The sequence below is a fragment of the Diadema antillarum genome, unplaced genomic scaffold (assembly GCF_040938485.1).
Source record: "Diadema antillarum isolate AM-2024a unplaced genomic scaffold, OU_Dant_1.0 seq00000329_RagTag, whole genome shotgun sequence".
Taxonomy (NCBI): domain Eukaryota; kingdom Metazoa; phylum Echinodermata; class Echinoidea; order Diadematoida; family Diadematidae; genus Diadema; species Diadema antillarum.
Window position 1 is genome coordinate 1282558 of NW_027271346.1, and position 18375 is coordinate 1300932.

The 18375-nt window shown below is 38.1% G+C and overlaps 1 protein-coding gene across 1 annotated transcript; it reads left to right on the forward strand.

Moving 5' to 3' along the window:
* Positions 1 to 740: 740 nt before the first annotated feature.
* LOC139730711 (ras-related protein Rab-18-B-like) lies at positions 741 to 17755 on the forward strand. Its single transcript, XM_071641578.1, has 7 exons — positions 741 to 875; positions 9681 to 9736; positions 10974 to 11035; positions 11513 to 11585; positions 12430 to 12548; positions 13629 to 13754; positions 15405 to 17755. Exons 1-7 carry the CDS (start codon positions 805 to 807, stop codon positions 15516 to 15518), a joined length of 621 nt encoding a protein of 206 aa, XP_071497679.1. The 5' UTR covers positions 741 to 804; the 3' UTR covers positions 15519 to 17755.
* The last annotated feature ends 620 nt before the right edge of the window (positions 17756 to 18375 follow it).

An 18375-nucleotide genomic window follows, 5' to 3' on the forward strand; every position in this document is an offset into this window, starting at 1 on the left:
AAAATGCACACTAACGTTCCTGTCTACACTGTGCATTGAATGCCAGTGGCAGTTCGCAAAAATTTCATGCTCCAATTCGCGAAAAATTCATGTCGCGAATATATCATGTTTTACAGTACTGCTTTTACTGTTTTTAGAATAAAGTAGGCCCTACTGTTTTTATAACCATGCAGGTTTAGACAGAAAAGATAACAGTATCAACCAACCAATGATGATGATAAGGTAATAACAATTGCAATAAGTGCATAGGGCCTATTTAATCGTCACCTTTATCATCATCATCATCATCATCATCACCTTCATCATCCTCATCCTCATCCTCGTGATTCCCATCATCATCATCATCACCCCCACCACCACCTAACATCATAACCTCATCATCTAAAGCAGCTTCACACCATATGTGTGAACGTGTGTGCGTGTGCCCTGAGCTATGGCTCACAAGAGAATTTCCTCTGAAGTGTTTACGTTTATTCAGTCGCAATTTCGGAAACGTACATGTACGAACGCACAGTGCGGAGGTTGCTGGTGGGTGAAGTGATTCACAGCTCACAGATCCTAACGTACACTGTACCATGTAGGTATAATACGCTGTGCCCAGTTAGCTACGTGTATGCAGTGTGTCGATGTCATAAACGTCCCTTCGGATCAAGTTTTACGACGGAGCTAGTCGGCCTCAGATCAGATTGCGTAATCATACGAGTATTTTAATCACTAATTTCGGCAACGGACGAGTGATTTTTTTCCAGCCGGGAGCTAGCTACTGACGACCTTCCTCTCGAAATTCAGGATTGGAAAGAAACCATGGACGAAGACGATGTATTGACAACTCTAAAAATTCTCATCATTGGTGAAAGTGGAGTTGGGAAATCTAGGTGGGTAATTTAAATCCTAACGTTACTTAAATCTTTCAATAAACACGATAAACAATTAAAATATATTTTGAATTTCCGATCAGTACCATAATCTAACATTACCTCAGCTCATAATATAAATAGATATCGGTAAATAGTCCGACATTTATAGCATCTAGTCTAGTCTATAGTCAGCTAGTAGTGGGACGTAGAGTCATCATTCTGACATTCACAAATTAGCAAAGTTACAATATCTAGTATGGTTGGGTGTCCATAATACCGGACACCTAACGTTTTTCTATCAATAGAAACGTGAAAAATCTCACAATTGGCCTGAAATTTTACTCACGTGTGGAGAAAATACTCCGGATTCACAAGCGCGCACTGAAAATGCGATCTGAGGTACGCGCTCTTAAATGGCGGCTTCGAACGCGTGGGGTGTCATTTTTTCCGCACTCAGTTGCCCTGTTCATTTCCACCGACCACCCTGAGAATACGTATAAAGGGCACTTAAATGCGTTTTTTCGACAGGCCGCTGTTTTTTTCTAGCCGTCATTTTTTTCCCAATAATATTTGAATGGGTCAATCCACGTCAAATCATCCAATTTTCAGAAAAGTTGTCACCCGACCCCTCCGATTTTCTTTAAAATCGCACCAAATGTTCCCCAAAGTGTCTGACGGAAAATCCCAAAATATTTTGCCCCAAGGTCAATTGGTTGCTAAGATACAGCCTCACATAGCAACCAATGCGCATTCCAAAATATTAGTTAAAAGAAAATTATGCATTTTTGATCGATTGTGGTAGCATGGATATTTATGCAAAAGTGTTCATTATCTGGAAATTGAGAGAAGTTTATAGTCTTTGCAAGAAAAAGTGACTGTGACGCGAAATTGATTTTTCGTTAACGTGCACGAGGTCACCGAAAATGGTGTTAAATGTTAATTTTGAAAATTTCAATGCATATTTAGAGGCTAATATCTTCCATATTTCATCACCTCAGGTTCTAAGATATTATGCTGTTGAAGGCTTTGACTTGCTCAGTAATTTTGAAAAAAATCAGCGGATTCGTGCTCACCGTTTTTACGGAGAGCGCCCTCAAAGTTGACAAAAATGAAAAATGTGTCAAATTCAAGGTCACGGATCACCTTTCGTCCCACCTAGGAATGGCATCAATTTTTGTGTATTGATAGACATTTACCTATATTATCTTGGGTTACCAAAGAAATTTTGCTACCGAAATGTTAAATGGTAAATTTACCCCACTGAAAATGGTCGTAAATGGCCAAATTTCCATGTAATATCACATATTGGGTTTAGAGGACATTTCAAATGTCCATGCTTTCAAGATGAAAAGCCGTAGCCCTGTGATATTTGCTGTAGGGGTAGTCTGTAATACATATTTTAGTAATATATACCACAAAACACTTTCATTACATAATAATGACCTTGAAATTTAATCCAAAATTTGATAAAAACAATAAGTCGCTCTATTTTCCTCATTGCACTGCATGTAATATGTGTTTTGAATGACTTTTCACAGAGCAATATTTCAAGAATTATGAAAGCTGACAGCCTGCCATATTATGGTTCTAAAATATTTGTGCTCTTCTTTCTGATTTAGTGTCAATTTGATCATGAATGTTATACCCTTGACCTTGAAGTGCTTCTAAAAATAGCTGTAAATTTGTTAACTACAAATTACACACACAACAGGTGTTTTATGGCATAACATACTAGTGATTCTTTCGCAAGCACAAAAGTTTTTATGGTGTAAATGTTATATACTGGAATAACTATAGGTTCTTGCAAGATATGTCCGATTAATTACTTTGTTCTGACAATGACCCTGAATTTATGACCTTCAAAATCAGGAGAAATGTCTATTCCTGCCCATAAAGACCTGTATTTAGACTGTAAGTACATAATATATATGGACATTGTGCCCAACACAAGATTCTTATTCTAGCCTGTGAAAAGCACATTAAAAGCACTGAGAGTCTTCTTTTTTGGAGGGATTTGTTCTGTAACTTATGACAATTCAAAAATCATTTCCATTCCTATATATTTTCTTGTTTTTGGTAAATTTGTTATGTATTTCTTTGTTCTTTTATTTTCTACAGCATTTTTTTTCATTGGAAATTGTCACAGTCCACTTTTTCTACCATAATTTGAATAGAATTAATCAATCAAAGTGATAGATAGCAAAAATGGTCAATTTTCTATGACTTTTACCAAAAAGCACTGTTTTCCATAGGAAATGCACACGAAATCACAAAATATTACTGTACCCTTTTGTGATTGAAATTGAGGGTCATTGTCAGAACAAAGTAATTAATTGTAACATATCTTGCAAGCACATATAGATTAATTCCAGTTTATAACATTCACACCATAAAAACTTTTGTGTTTGTGAAAGAATCACTAGTATGTTATGCCATAAAACACCTGTTGTGTGTGTAATTTGTAGTTAACAAATTTACAGCTATTTTTAGAAGCACTTCAAGGTCATGGGTATAACATTCATGATCAAATTGACACTAAATCTGAAAGAAGAGCACAAATAGTTTAGAACCTTAATATGGTAGGCTGTCAGCTTTCATAGTTCTTGAAATATTGCTCTGTGAAAAGTCATTCAAAACACATATTACATGCAGTGCAATGAGGAAAATAGAGCGACTTATTGTTTTTATCAAATTTTGGATTAAATTTCAAGGTCATTATTATGTAATGAAAGTGTTTTGTGGTATATATTACTAAAATATGTATTACAGACTACCCCTACAGCAAATATCACAGGGCTACGGCTTTACATCTTGAAAGCATGGACATTTGAAATGTCCTCTAAACTCAATATGTGATATTACATGGAAATTTGGCCGTTTACAACCATTTTTAATTGGGTAAATTAACCATTTAACATTTCGGTAGCAAAATTTCTTTGGTAACCCAAGATAATATAGGTAAATGTCTATCAATACACAAAAATTGATGCCATTCCTAGGTGGGACGAAGGGTGATCCGTGACCTTGAATTTGACACATTTTTCATTTTTGTCAACTTTGAGGGCGCTCTCCGTAAAAACGGTGAGCACGAATCCGCTGATTTTTTTCAAAATTACTGAGCAAGTCAAAGCCTTCAACAGCATAATATCTTAGAACCTGAGGTGATGAAATGTGGAAGATATTAGCATCTAAATATGCTTTGAAATTTTCAAAATTAACATTTAACACCATTTTCGGTGACCTCGTGCACGTTAACGAAAAGTCAATTTCGCGTCACAGTCACTTTTTCTTGCAAAGACTATAAACTTCTCTCAATTTCCAGATAATGAACACTTTTGCATAAATATCCATGCTACCACAATCGATCAAAAATGCATAATTTTCTTTTAACTAATATTTTGGAATGCGCATTGGTTGCTATGTGAGGCTGTATCTTAGCAACCAATTGACCTTGGGGCAAAATATTTTGGGATTTTCCGTCAGACACTTTGGGGAACATTTGGTGCGATTTTAAAGAAAATCGGAGGGGGTCGGGTGACAAGCACTGGATGATTTGACGTGGATTGACCCGAATATATTTTGAATCCTTCGATATTACTTTTGAAGGACCGTTTGATGAATTTGAATTGATTTTCATAAGGAAACTTTTCATCGTAATTGAAATAAATTAGATGAGTCGGTTTGTTTTTTCACATTCATTTCTCGTTTCTGCATCAACTCGTACGGTCGTAGCGGGCGACAAAATGTTTATGTCATGTGTATGTGTAACGTACGTGTGTGCTCGATCGTACAAGCGGCGGTGACAATTTTGCGGTCAAAATCGTCAAATTTATTACGGAAGGATACTCTACATCTAACGAGTCAGCAAAGGTAGGCCTAGTTATAATATATGTAACGTTAGTTACACGATAAACCTTATTCGATTTTGCTAAATTTCGGTAATTTAGAGGGAATACTTAGTTGTTTTCGCCACATTTTACTCGGTAGCGTAGCCAAGTGAATAATCGAACACCGTTGCGCGTAGTCCCATGCGTACATTTTCTTTCTGTACGCGCAATGCCATTATAATGCGCGGCCGGTCGTTATGGACCCGGTCGGTAGGTTGGACACCTACCATACTGATAGATTCTGATTCAATTGATTGAGGGACATGTGACTTCCGATTGATTAGGATAAAGTAGCCAGAGTAAAACCCCCAGTTTTGATTTTTAGGCGGGCCTCCAGAATCCGGACACTTATTATCACTAGCTAATCACAAACCAGCACATTCTATTGTCAAAACACACGCATCGAGCATAATAACTAACGTGTGCGTTACACGCAGCCGCTGTCGCGACAGCGGCTGCACGTCTACCCTCTTTGTAGACGTCATTTTCAGCGGTGGGTGTACGTTTCCTTCATGAATATCTTTATTAATTGTAGAAAACTAAAATATAAGGAATCCCCATAGTCTATGAATGATATTCATTCAATAATCGGTGTGCGATTTTTTTTTTTAATTACGTCAAAAACCCACTGAAATCCCTGATTAAAATCAGGTCTGTAAGTAAGCATCCATTTCTTCACTCCTCATCTTCTGCGTGTTATTTGAATGGCAATCACTCGTATACTACAACGTAGCGAGTCGGAAAAGTTCATGACCTTGTTGGAGCGGAAGTGATGACCTTGTCGGAGCGGAAGTGACCCATGCAAAGGTCAAATCATGAGAGCAGCACGCGCGGAAATACATGTACGTAGTTGTAGCAGACGACAAGCTTTACGTAACACAAAAAATGCACAGGCGTACGTAAAATGCTACCACGGTACTTCCGGATGAGCGTTCGTGGTAGTTCGTTAATTTTGTGAATCATCGCACAATCTACTCCGAAAAATTCAACAATAATGTCAGGATACCAACAAAACACCAAATTCAACTCAACCATCAGCAAAATACGATGTAGGTGAGTGGTAAAAATCATCTATTGGTGAAATCAAACAAAATAAAATACATATTTTATGTGATTTTGCCGTCAAAAGCGACGGTCATATACAACGTAAAACACTAATAGATGTCAGACTGCTGTGCTTTGCACAGCGGTCTGGTCAGGCTAATCGAGCATATCACATCATTTCACATACTGTGTACTGGCACTGTTGTTCACAACAGGAAAGTGCCTTCAATTAGTCACCTCCAAAATTCCATCTAACGTCAGTTACCATTAAGTTGCCACTAGGCCCCTACCTAAAGCCACCAGACATTCACATCGCATGTAATGCGTGCCACGATAGGAGATCAGCTGGGGCGACGGATTTTCATCGCTCTCAGAAGACGTTACTATTTCACCTTTTTCCTCCATAAAAGCACAAATAATTGTAATCCAAATGTATTCTACCATATAACAGGTGACAAACCATTTTAATGCGAGAATGTTTTTGATTTCAAATGGATTTCAGGTGGCAGATTAACAAAGTTTTTCTAACGCGATAGCCAATGATGCACAATGCATCCTACATTGAAGTGTGTGTATAACACATGCGCTAATAAATCGTGGCACACTATGGGTGGCGAACTAATTCAGTGCCTATCATTAGTTCGCCAACCTGGGAGTGCATAGGAAATACATGGACTATACGGTAACTGATGTTAAAATCCCAAATTTTGCTGTCGAAAACACAGAATCGGTGCAAATTTTCAAAAGCGTGTGACGTGCAAATTATTAAAGTCCCGTTTTAAGAATCAGGGTCGCCGAAAAAGCACAAAAAATCGAGAAATGTGCCATTCTATTGCAAGATTTTTTGCTTATTGCAAGCTCAAAGTGTGATGGTATCCTCAAAAACACACACACACACACACAAAATCTCCGTACATGCCAATGCAGTGACTAAATGTACCGTAGGGGTTGAATGCAAGTGCCAACTCACCAGAATTCAGACACCAACGGGTGCCGCTGGTGCAACCTTGCGCCAACAAGGTACATGTATGGCATGACACATTTTTCAGTGACCTTACGCGCATTGACCCGTACAAATTCTGGAGAGGCCGGACGGATTCTGGGGGGATTATCAAGGTGGTAATATTTTGCGATTTTGTGAAATTTAATGATGTACATTGTATCTAACAATTTGTAATCAACATTGAGAAAAAGCAGTTTGATATTTAACATACATTGTTGTAGCTTTATAATTTTGTTTGTATTATTTGAGTTGAACAAATATTGCAGAAAAGCTCAATGTCCGAAAAGTGGTGGCTTTACTCTAGTAGTCTATGCTTGTTCTTACTAATGACGTTAGGGCTGGGGGGTTGGGGGTGTCCCCCATACCTGATAAAGTAGTGATACGGTGCAAGGCTTGTGGTTAGCACATATTTGAGTTTGCAAATCATGCACTTGGACTTTTGATACGACCTAATATGATAATTTTGATGGCATAAACTGTAATTTCTCAGTTTTTGTACATTCTAATCTAGACAACTTCATTTTCCTAAAATGGGTTCCACCCCATTCTCATTGTCTTTCCTCCGTCTCCAGTCTTGCCACAAGCATTCCCCTTCACAGGAAGCGTTGGGGCCTCAAAGTGCGGCCATTCATACTTACAACTTACCTCTTTCTGTTTCTCATAACTGTAAATTCATGAAGGGGGCACAGTTGAACATTTGAACATGAATGGCCTCCAAGAAAACACTGTGTCAGCCTTGACTCTGGATACTTTTGTGTCAAGAGTAAATAGAAAGTTATCAACCAAACCATAGAGAAGAAAAAGAGTAAAACAGGAGAGAGAGAAGGGGCAAAAAATGTAACCAGCAAATAATTCAAAGTGAAGGAAACACAAATTTTACCTGAACGACAAATAGTGCACTGCAGATTTAGTAATCAGCATATGATTGCGGGCATCACCGGCAAGACAAGGGACAGAGATGAATTCTTCTGGCATTTAAATCCCCCCCCCCCAAAAAAAATACAAATAAGTAGATAAATACTGTATACGCCGAATATTTCGCGAGGTTTTTATTTCGTGTTTTTATATCGCGAGTCGGGTGCTATTCGCAAAATTAAAGACACGCGAAAATATTGATCCCGATGTGGATGTGACATACGCATGTACATTTTCCGTTCAGTACAGGACTCTACGATCACGATATTTAACCACTCGCGAAATCGTTGGGAATTCCCGATTCACAAAAATTTAGACTCGCGAAATATATGGTGTATACAGTAGATAATAGCAAAATAATTTTTTTCCCAGGCTCTATGTTGCTTTTGCAAAGATACATGCTGCATCAATCTCGAACAAAATTTTGACTGCAACACATTAACATACAGTGTAGGAGTCACCATTGTCCTCTGTTCTTGCACTGTTGCAACAGTGGATTAGCATATAAATGATTAAACTGTAAAATATGGAAAGGAAATAAACTACATGGAACTTCACATTTCTCTTGCACTCAAGACATACTGTAAAACAAAGAATGTTCGCGTGCATTTTAATTTCGTGAATTTCGCGAGTGCGAAGATTCGCGAAATTATAATGCACGCAAAAGTTCTTTTCCACACTATATGCATCAATTGAATGCCAGTGGCAGTTCGCGAAAATTTCATGCCGCAAAAAGGGCTGTCAGCTCCAATTCACGAAAAATTCATGCCGCGAGTATATCATGTTTTACAGATTTTTTTACTGGATGACTTGATCAACAAACTACAAAACCATGTGGATGTTCTGGGGTTGTTTTTATGCCTCCACCAACGAAGTGGCCGGAGGCATTATGTTTTCGGGTCGTACGTCCGTTCGTACGTCCGTCCGCATGTCCGTCCGTAAGTCCGTACGTCCGTACGTCCGTCCCGTTTTGTTTTTGTCGATATCTCAAGAACCGTGAGGTGGTTTTGCATCAAACTTGGTATGAGGGTATATCCTGGGGGGATAATACTTTGTTTGGATTTTAGGGTCACGGGGTCAAAGGTCAAAGGTCACAAGTTATTTTGTGAAAAAAAGGTTGAAATTTCATGTTTTTTCTCCATATCTCGCAAATGGTTCAAGGTATCTTAATGGAACTTAGTATATATGCATGTACCGATGGGCAGTGATTATCTAGGGAAGTTGGGGTCATGGGTCAAAGGTCAGGGGGTCGAAGGTCAAGGTCAACTCCTTAAAATATCACTACTTATATTTATGCAATGCCTGAAGGATATTTTTTTAACTTGATGTATGCATGTATTACCCAATATATATTCTGTGGGAAGTTTCTTGCCAAAAGGTCAAAGGTCAAAAGGCCAAAGGTCAAGTGAAAGTGCTAAATTGCACTTTTTCCTCCATATCTCAAAAGTAACTCAAGGTATTATCATGAAAATTACATATTTATGCATGTTCTACCTAACAGTGATTCTCTTTGGAACTGTGAGGTCAAAGGTCAAAGGCCAGGTTTAGATAATACTATTTTACCATTTGATACTGAAATTATACTTTTTCTCAATACCTTGAAAATTACTCAATGCATAAACTTATAAAAGGGTAAAAAGTCAAGTAAAAATCATCAGTTCCCCCAAATACCTGCACTCTGACGTTTTAATCATTCATCCAATTGAACCTACAGTGTAGTTCTAGGAAAGTGAACATTCAGCACATTTGTGGCAAACCTGTCATTTTAATATTTTGCCAGTTGTGTGAAACTGTCATCACACATTGTCAAGACATGGTACTATAGACCTATTAGGAGAACCATGCATTATGGCGGAGGCATACCAGTCACCGTAGCGACATTTCTAGTTTTCTATTGATTTCTAGGACTCTCCATGCTATTGAAAATGTTCACTATTGTCATGAACTGGTTTGTTTGTTTTGGTTGTTTTGCAGTTTGCTGCTTAGATTTACAGATGACACATTTGATCCAGAACAGGCAGCTACAATAGGTAAGATGACTAGGTACCTGTAGGGGACCTACAGTTGTAGCATACTTCTTATGTGGATTACAGAATGTATGCACTTCTGAGTTTAATTATTTTCTATATTTGTGTAGATGTACAGTACAAGTTTCTTGATGAGAGGAGAAAAATGGGTCACCATATGGTATGATGGCTCTCAGTAGCAATGTCCATAATTTTGCTGCATAAATTTTGGTTTTTGAATGAAACTGAAAAAGCAGACAAAATCTCCAAATATGTACTAGCATATATAGGATTCTAAATCATAACAACTTCAAATGCAGTATTCATAAATTGTCACAATGGCTAATCATTCAGTTTTTAATATGATTGAATGTAGGAATTAACATCTTGTGGTATGAAGTGCAGTAAAAAATTTGCCAGAACTCTGTGTGTGTGTGTGTGTGTGTGTGTGTGTGTGTGTTTTCTCTTTTGAGTATGAAATATATAAAAGGTTTGCACGTACATGTTGAGATGATAAGACTGTTAGTGGTTTGTGGTGCATTGTGCTGAGCAATTTTTTTTTTTTTTTTTTTGTTGGTCTCTACTGATGATGGACAGTCATCTTGTGTGAAACTTCAATTCTTGGAGCATTTTCTAAAATCAATACCAGAATTCCTTTCTGAGACTACCCCACTTAGTGTACCACATACAATATTACAATTAGATATTATTGTTTCACTGTATTTTTTTTTTTATTACATTGCTGCTTTGATTTTTGTGTTTGTGTGTCATGTGTATTCAAATGTTTCATTGTAATTACATTCTTATTGGAGATAAAGTATGTGAAACAAAACGAAGCATCTATAAGCTAAGAAAAAGACATAAATTGAAGCAGCATATATCATTATTTTTTTCACTACCAGACAGATAGCTCCTGGTCATCATTTTGCTAGTTTTTAATTTCAATGTCATATTGGTGATGAATGTATGTGCAGCTATAAATATACAGTAACTTTTGACACCAAATTAGAAAAAAAATTGTGTGTCTAGACATCTGAGAGAAGTGGACCACTTTAGTCCCTGAGGGGATGATGTAAAATCAGTGTCCACAAACTCCAACCCAAAACTCAATCACAAAATGTATCACCACCATCACCATTTAATAATTCCGTCTATCTACAACAACAGCAAAAAAAAAGAAAAAAAAATCTTTTCTGATTTGTACATAGGATCATAGGGAGTGCTGTGAGTGACATTTTTCGAATATTATTTTTCCCAACAGGTGTGGATTTCAAAGTCAAGACCCTTACTGTTGATGGAAATAAGGCAAAGCTTGCAATATGGGTAAGCAGACACATCATATGTATGATAATGCAATGTTTCCCTCTTTTTACTGAAGGGGGAGGGATGTTAGGGAGCACTTTACTAGAAAAAAAAATAGAATGTAATATCAAGCCACACTTGCCTTGTGTAGAATGCATTCTGATACTTTTATACATTCATCCTCAACTTCATTGGGAACCCACTAGTGCACAAACATTATTCAAATGTATACAGATACCTTTGCCAATTCTGATACTGATTTAACTTCAAGATTGAAAAAGCATGACATAATTTTTAAGTTTGAGTCATTATTTGCATAAAAATGTTAATGTCCTGCCATCACAAAATTTCAAGAAAAGATGTAAAATATCCCTTTTTTTATTATGCCTATGGTTGCTATTCATTGCCAAATGCTGTCATTGTATCTTGTGATCACATGGCATGCAATGTGTAATGGTCAAATGAAAGTACTATGCTTTCCTCTTTTCTTCCATCCAGGACACTGCGGGTCAAGAAAGGTTTAGAACTCTGACACCTAGCTACTACAGAGGAGCTCAAGGTGTGATATTGGGTGAGTGTCATTTTTGTGTGTGTGACTTCAGACCTTAAGACAGTCATAAGTGAAGGATTAGCATATGATTACACAGTGTTTCATGTAATAGGTGGAATCAACAAGAATAGACAAGTCAAAGTGAGTGAATTTAAGAGAGCAGTTGCAAGACGGGGCAAATTCATACAATGAAGGCAAGTTTTGTGTTGCTTGAAGGCAAGTTTGTCAAGTTTCTATTCTTACGGTTAACTACTGTATTCCATCTGTGGTGTTTAGATACCTAAGGTCTCTATTTACCATTCCTGTTTGTAGATGACATCCAGTCATGGCCTGTTGTCTCCTAACCGTGGCATGCTGGAATATCTGCAGAACTTTTAAATGTAGAGAGGCATAAGAGAAAAGGCCTGGTAAAACAAAATTTGCAGATGACATTCACATAAACATTGTGCATTTGATCATAAAGGGTGTGGAAAAAGCATTGAGATAAGGAGTCATAGGGTGCAATACGCAGGGGTTATTTCCATATCAGTGCAGTTTTTGCAAGCATTCTTACTGTATCTAACTCCCTGAGGGTCACCAGCACAAAGTGTCATGAACACCTTTCATACACGGGTTGGTAATCATGATGACAGATGTAAGGGGATGTATTGTTGTTGATATTAAAATTGTTTGTAGATATTTCAAAGTTTAGATATACTTCAACTTGTAATATTTTGTTCTGAAAAGCATGGTAGTCATGATGACAGAGATAAGGGGTTGTGTTGTGGATTCCAGGGATAGATATAGGCCTACTTGAACTTGTGATATTTTGTTCTGAAAATCATAAATCTGTATTGTATGTTTCATTGTTTGTTTTCCTTATTAGTTTATGATGTCAGCAACCAGATGACCTTTGACCGGTTGGGGCAATGGCTGAATGAGCTTGACACATATTCCACCAAAGCTGACATCATCAAGATGCTTGTTGGCAACAAGATTGACATGGTAAGAGAAGAAATCCTGTCACTATTTGGCATCACCCTGACAAAGGGGAATGCATGGTGTTTCTATAAGACACTAGGAAAAACCCAATACCTAAAGTGTGTGAGTTGAGGTCTTTAGTATAATGATTACAACTGATGCTTGTTATGTCACAGATTGTGCTCATCTAGCATTGTATTCCAGATCAGTGATGCAACCAACTTTTATAGATCTCTTTAAAACATTGAAAGTAATGAGTAAAACATGTTTTTGGACTACTTTGCACAAATTTGGACAAATTTCTTTACCGGGTATTTTTGGACTGTTGTTACAATATTAACATGCTTTTTGCTAGCAGGCTGGTCTTAACTTTACCAAGGCCAAATTGTAATGGCTCTCCTTATTTGTGTTCAGTGGGGCCAGAATGAGACCAGAGTGAGAGATGTAATGGATCTATCTAAACCACACATTCATCACCATCGCTTAACCCGTTGAGGACGGACTGACTTTGCTACAACATGCATTTCCCATAGACACCTGTCCGAGTATACTCGGGGACTCGTCCTCAACGGGTTAATCTGTCTCTAGACATTTTTCTCTGACCACTCCCTCTCCTAACACCTTTAGGAGTCAGAAACAATCAGTTTGCTTCCATGGACATTACAAGAACAGTATTGTGGGAAATTACAGACATCAAGGCCCGAATTCACAAAGGTGGTTTAAATCTAGACCATGGTTTCTGCTAACTTCTTCTGCATAAATGCGTGTGGCAGAATGTGTATGCCAACAGATGTCCAACAACAATTGTGCGTTGATACACGCAAGTCAAAGCAATGCCTATTTCACGCCAATTTTAGTCCATGGACTAAATCTAAACCATAGTCTATATTTAGATCACCTTTGTGAGTTTAATGTGACTTGACGTGGCTGTTTTTTATAATTTTTTGTCATTAAAGCAGTACGTTTATCACGTGGGCATGCTTTTTGATACTTGCCATGTGAAGCCCACTGATGCTAAAGTTCTCAGTTAGATTGACTTGAAATATAAAATCCATCCCATGGGGCTGTGCTATTTTGATTTACCCACAATGCTTTGCCCTTTAGGAGAAGCGAGAGGTGTCGAGGGAGCAGGGACTGAAGTTTGCACGGAAACACTCCTGTCTGTTCATTGAGGCTAGCGCCAAGACAAGAGATGGGGTGCAGTGTGCTTTTGAAGAACTTGTGGAAAAGGTAAAATACATCACTCATACTACCCTGTAAAGGAAGGATTCATAACTTTAAAAAAGAGTGATTCTTTCCCTTTGGTTCAATCATTACTGTAATGATCATTGTACTTAAGGGGTAAAAATAACAATTGGGAAATGTGTTTACTTGATTGTATGTAATCACCCGTCATCACTCAAAAGGAATATAGTGTGTGTAGTTTGTACTACACTCACTACTGTATAGGATGTATGCGTATGTGGGCCATTAGTTGGTCATACTGCACTTATGTGTACAGCTAAAGCATCATTTACAGAAGGCCATCTGAGATTTTGATAACAGTCAATGAACACATGAGTCATACAGGTATCAGCAAGTTTCAGCCAAGTGCGGAAAGAAAAACAGAACATTGCATACTATGTCTTTTGATTATCTTCATTCCGTCAGGAGAATTGATAACATTGAGTGCAGTGTCATGAATGAAAGATAATAGTGTGCAAAACAATTGCCAAATATGGGAGATGGTAAGTTTAAATTAGGGAAATTTGTAGCTCTTTCAGAGCATGCTCACTCTCACTTTCTCTTTCTCTTTCTCTCCCTTTCTCCCTGTGCTCTCTCTCTCTCTCTCTCTCTCTCTCTTTCTCCCTCTCTTTCTCTTGTTTATTTCATGTCAGGAAGTTTCATAGGGCAGTATATCCTGAGAGGAAGCCAGATAATCTGGAGAGTTGTGCAATGAAACTTTTTTACATTGGTTCATGTGGCAAGATTTACAAAGCAGAGTGGATAGCCATTTTTTTTTTCATGTTTCTATATTGTAGAAAGAACAATTTCTGATTGTAGTCTCTTGAAATTCTGAATTGTTTTACGTATATGTGTATTTTTCCCAATGTATTGAAAAAGTTCCACAAAAACATTTGAAGATAAGAGCTTGTCATAAATCAAACAAAGTTTTTAGGTGGTGGCATAGAAGCTAAAAACCATGAGGCATGCAGAAGATTAGCCATTGCAACATAACAGATCAATTTAAAATACCATGGGACTTAATATAGTAGCTTTTCAAATCACACCCAAAGCATAAATTTTCCTGTGACATTCTTGACCTCTGAGGTTGAGATATCATCATTTATATGCAGTCTGAGGACAGCCACCAATTTTCTGATTGTCACAAGGTCAGTAATTAAGAAAATCAGATAGTCCAAAGGTATGTGACCCCCATCCCTAGTCTTGTTCCTACATGGATCCTCCTAGTTTACTGTGGTCCTCTTTTATTACAAACTGGGTGTCTTCCCCACATGGTCTGTGATTATTAATGTTTTGTATGTGAGTTTGGTAGATTTCTGTATTAGATTTGGCATGAGAACTGGTATTTCAACCACCATATCCTGGTGAAATTCTTCTGCAGCTATGATATCAAGTTTTGAATTTCAAAATATTGGAGTGAAGTGCATTTATGGATTTCAGTACAAAAGTGTGCTAATTGTCTTTTTACCATCTACTGATTGGAATTGAGCTACAAGTTTGCTATCACACCTCCTTGTTTAGAATACAGACCTTCAATTTTGAAAGGATTACAAAGTCATGGTGATTGGTTTAAAAGCAGGAAACAGTTATCAAATTATACTCCTCTGACATGTACCATGGATGATAACTGATCTTTTGTTTTGCTCTCACGACCAGATCATCCAGACTCCAGGACTGTGGGAGAATGACCACAGCAGGCAGGGGTTAAGGGTCAGAGAACAGGGTCAGATGCACCAGGGAGGATGCAGCAACTACTGCAGCCTAATATGAAGGGAAGGTTGCCGCATTCTACCAGAAAAATCCTTCAATAGACTGTAAAGACATGGCATGGACATTTGAAATGGAATACAATCATTCGTCTTCTTGATGAAAGAATTCTGCTCTCATGTCGTGATGGTGTCTGTCATCTCCATATGACAACATAGAGATTTGTATTATATTTTTCGTTTAATTTTATCCTAATCATTATCTTTTGCTAGTATACGCTCATTAAAACAGGTACCATAGCTCAACTGTCCGTATTGAAGCCACCGAGTACTGTGCAAGACAACCCCACTGAAACACTGGGTCTCTTGGGCAGGACAGAGTCACATGTCTTGCATGTAATGACTACATTGCAAGCAGACTTAAAAGAGTAATTGTTGAGTGCAAGAAAGCCTGAAACCTTCGATTCTAAGTAGATGCCAATCTGATAGGAAATGAGGATGATATATATCTACTTTGCCAGATGATCTCCCCTTCCAAGACCTGTGTGAGTACATTGATAGCTTTTTCAAGTTCTCTTTAACTTTGAGATACCAATTGCACTGTGAAAAGTAGAGAGTCAGTTGTGTAGTGCAGTATATGCCGCAAATGGCTTCATGATATTAAACCCATCTATATTGCACTTCCAAAGAGTAAGACCTGGGGCCAGTGGAGTGTGGCTGATGTCAACCTGGGGGGCATTTCATGAAGCATTTTGTCGGATATTTCGTCTGACAAACTCTTAAAAGCTACTGAAATCCTTGCATCTGATTGGCTGAGAGCAATTGTGCCGACAAAGTTGTCGGACGAAATGCTTCATGAAATGCCCCCCTGTACTGTCCTGGCTTTCATCCTGATTTTGTTATTGTTTTGCCAATCTTTGCATTGCGGGTGGGCATTATTGGGCATGCAATGTCATGTTTGCCCACATTGGCAGATAAACTGTTACAGCCATAACGTGCATGCCAAGCAATGAATGTATATGTATGTAATGGACATACTCCAATACTAATGAATTTGGTTTTAAAAGGGGAATATTTTATTTCATTGAATGAAATGTGTGCATGTGGGCTTGTATAAAAGGATTGAAATATTTTACATCACATGATTGTACTGCATATAGTCACCGTACTGAAATCACAGTTGTTGCTAGTACATGATCCCTAGGGTAGGATATGACTCATTTATGTATTTGTTGTATGATATATATGATGATATAATTGTAGGACCTAGTTTATAATATCATGCCATCGGGTAAGAATATTGGTTGTCTTAACATATTTGTTCTTCCATAAGAAACAATTTAAAGTCACTTCGAAAATTATTTAGGAAACACTCTAAAGTTTTCCCTTGGTCGTTTTGATATTAGCCCCATTTTTTTTAAATCATGCTTTAATGAACATGAATGACATGGTCAAGTCAATACTAGCTAGACAACTGAAAACGGCATTTTTAGCTCACCTGAGCCAAAGGCTCAAGTGAGCTATTGCGATCGCTCTTCATCCGGCGTCTGGCGTGCGTAAACTTTTTACATTTTCATCTTCTTGAGAACCCCTTGACCGATTTTTGCCTAACTTGGCAGGTAGCATGCCTAGGGGGATAGGATCTCAATTTGTTCAAGTGGGCACCGTACCCCACCTGGGGAACCCCCAGAGGGGCCCAAATCCCCCTAAAATTAAGGAATCTTAAAAAATCTTCTCTAGAACCAGAAGTGATAGAGCTAAGTTAATACTATGAGTTAGTACATTGATGACTATATTTTCAAGTTTGTTCATTGCGGAATCAGGGATGCCCCCTTTGGGACCCAGGGCAGGGGGGTGGGGAGGGGTCCTAATGGGGCCCAAATTGTACATTTTCATCTTTTTCTTGAAAATACCATGATGAATTTTCACCAAACTTGGCAGGTAGCATCCCTAGGGGGATAGAATCTCATTCCCATCAAATGGGCACCATGCCCCACCTGGGGGGGCCCAGGTGGGCTAAATTGGGGCCTAAATTGTAAATTGTCATCTTTTTCTTGAAAACCCCATTATGAATTTTCACCAAACTTGGCAGGTAGCATCTCTAGGGGGATAGGATCTCAATTTGTTGAAGTGGGCACCTTATCTCACCTGGGGGTCCCCAGAGGGGCCAAAACCCCCCAAAATTAAGGAATCTTAAAAAATCTTCTTCTCTAGAACCAGAAGTGATAGAGCTAAGCTAATACTATGAGTTAGTATGTTAATGACTATAGTTTCAAGTTTGTTCATGGCAGAATCAGGGCTGCCCCCCCCCCCCCCCCCCCCCCCCTCCCTCTCGGGACCCAAGGGAGTGGGGGTAGGATGGGTCTAAATGGTGATGTAAATTGTACATGTTCATAATCATTGAAAACCCATTGATGAATATTCACCAAACTTGACAGGTATCATGCCAGGGGGTTAAGATCTCAATGTGTTCAACAGGGCACCATGCTCCCCTTGGGGGACCCGAGGGGGCCAAGTGAAGTGTTCAATGTATGTCTGTCATCTTGGGGATTTTTTTTTTCTGATAGTTACAGATATGTTAGCAAGATGATATCTACAATTTATAATGCCAAAGTGACATGTTTTGACCCATCAAGATGTTTCTAATCCCCAGCTTTTTATCCTACCAGTGTTGTTGTTGCCATGGCGATTATGATTTCTCATTACTGTCAGTATCATTATTACTGAGATTTACTTTAGATCAATTAAAGAAATTGTTTGTTTGTACCTATAGGATTCATTGTGATGGTACTAAGCTGAAATTTAGTACTAAACAAATCACAAAACAGTTCTCATTCCCTTGCTTACAAGAAATGTTGCAAGACAGAATTGTAAACACGAGAGACAAGATCACTCATGTTTGATCAACTTTGTAGAAATTA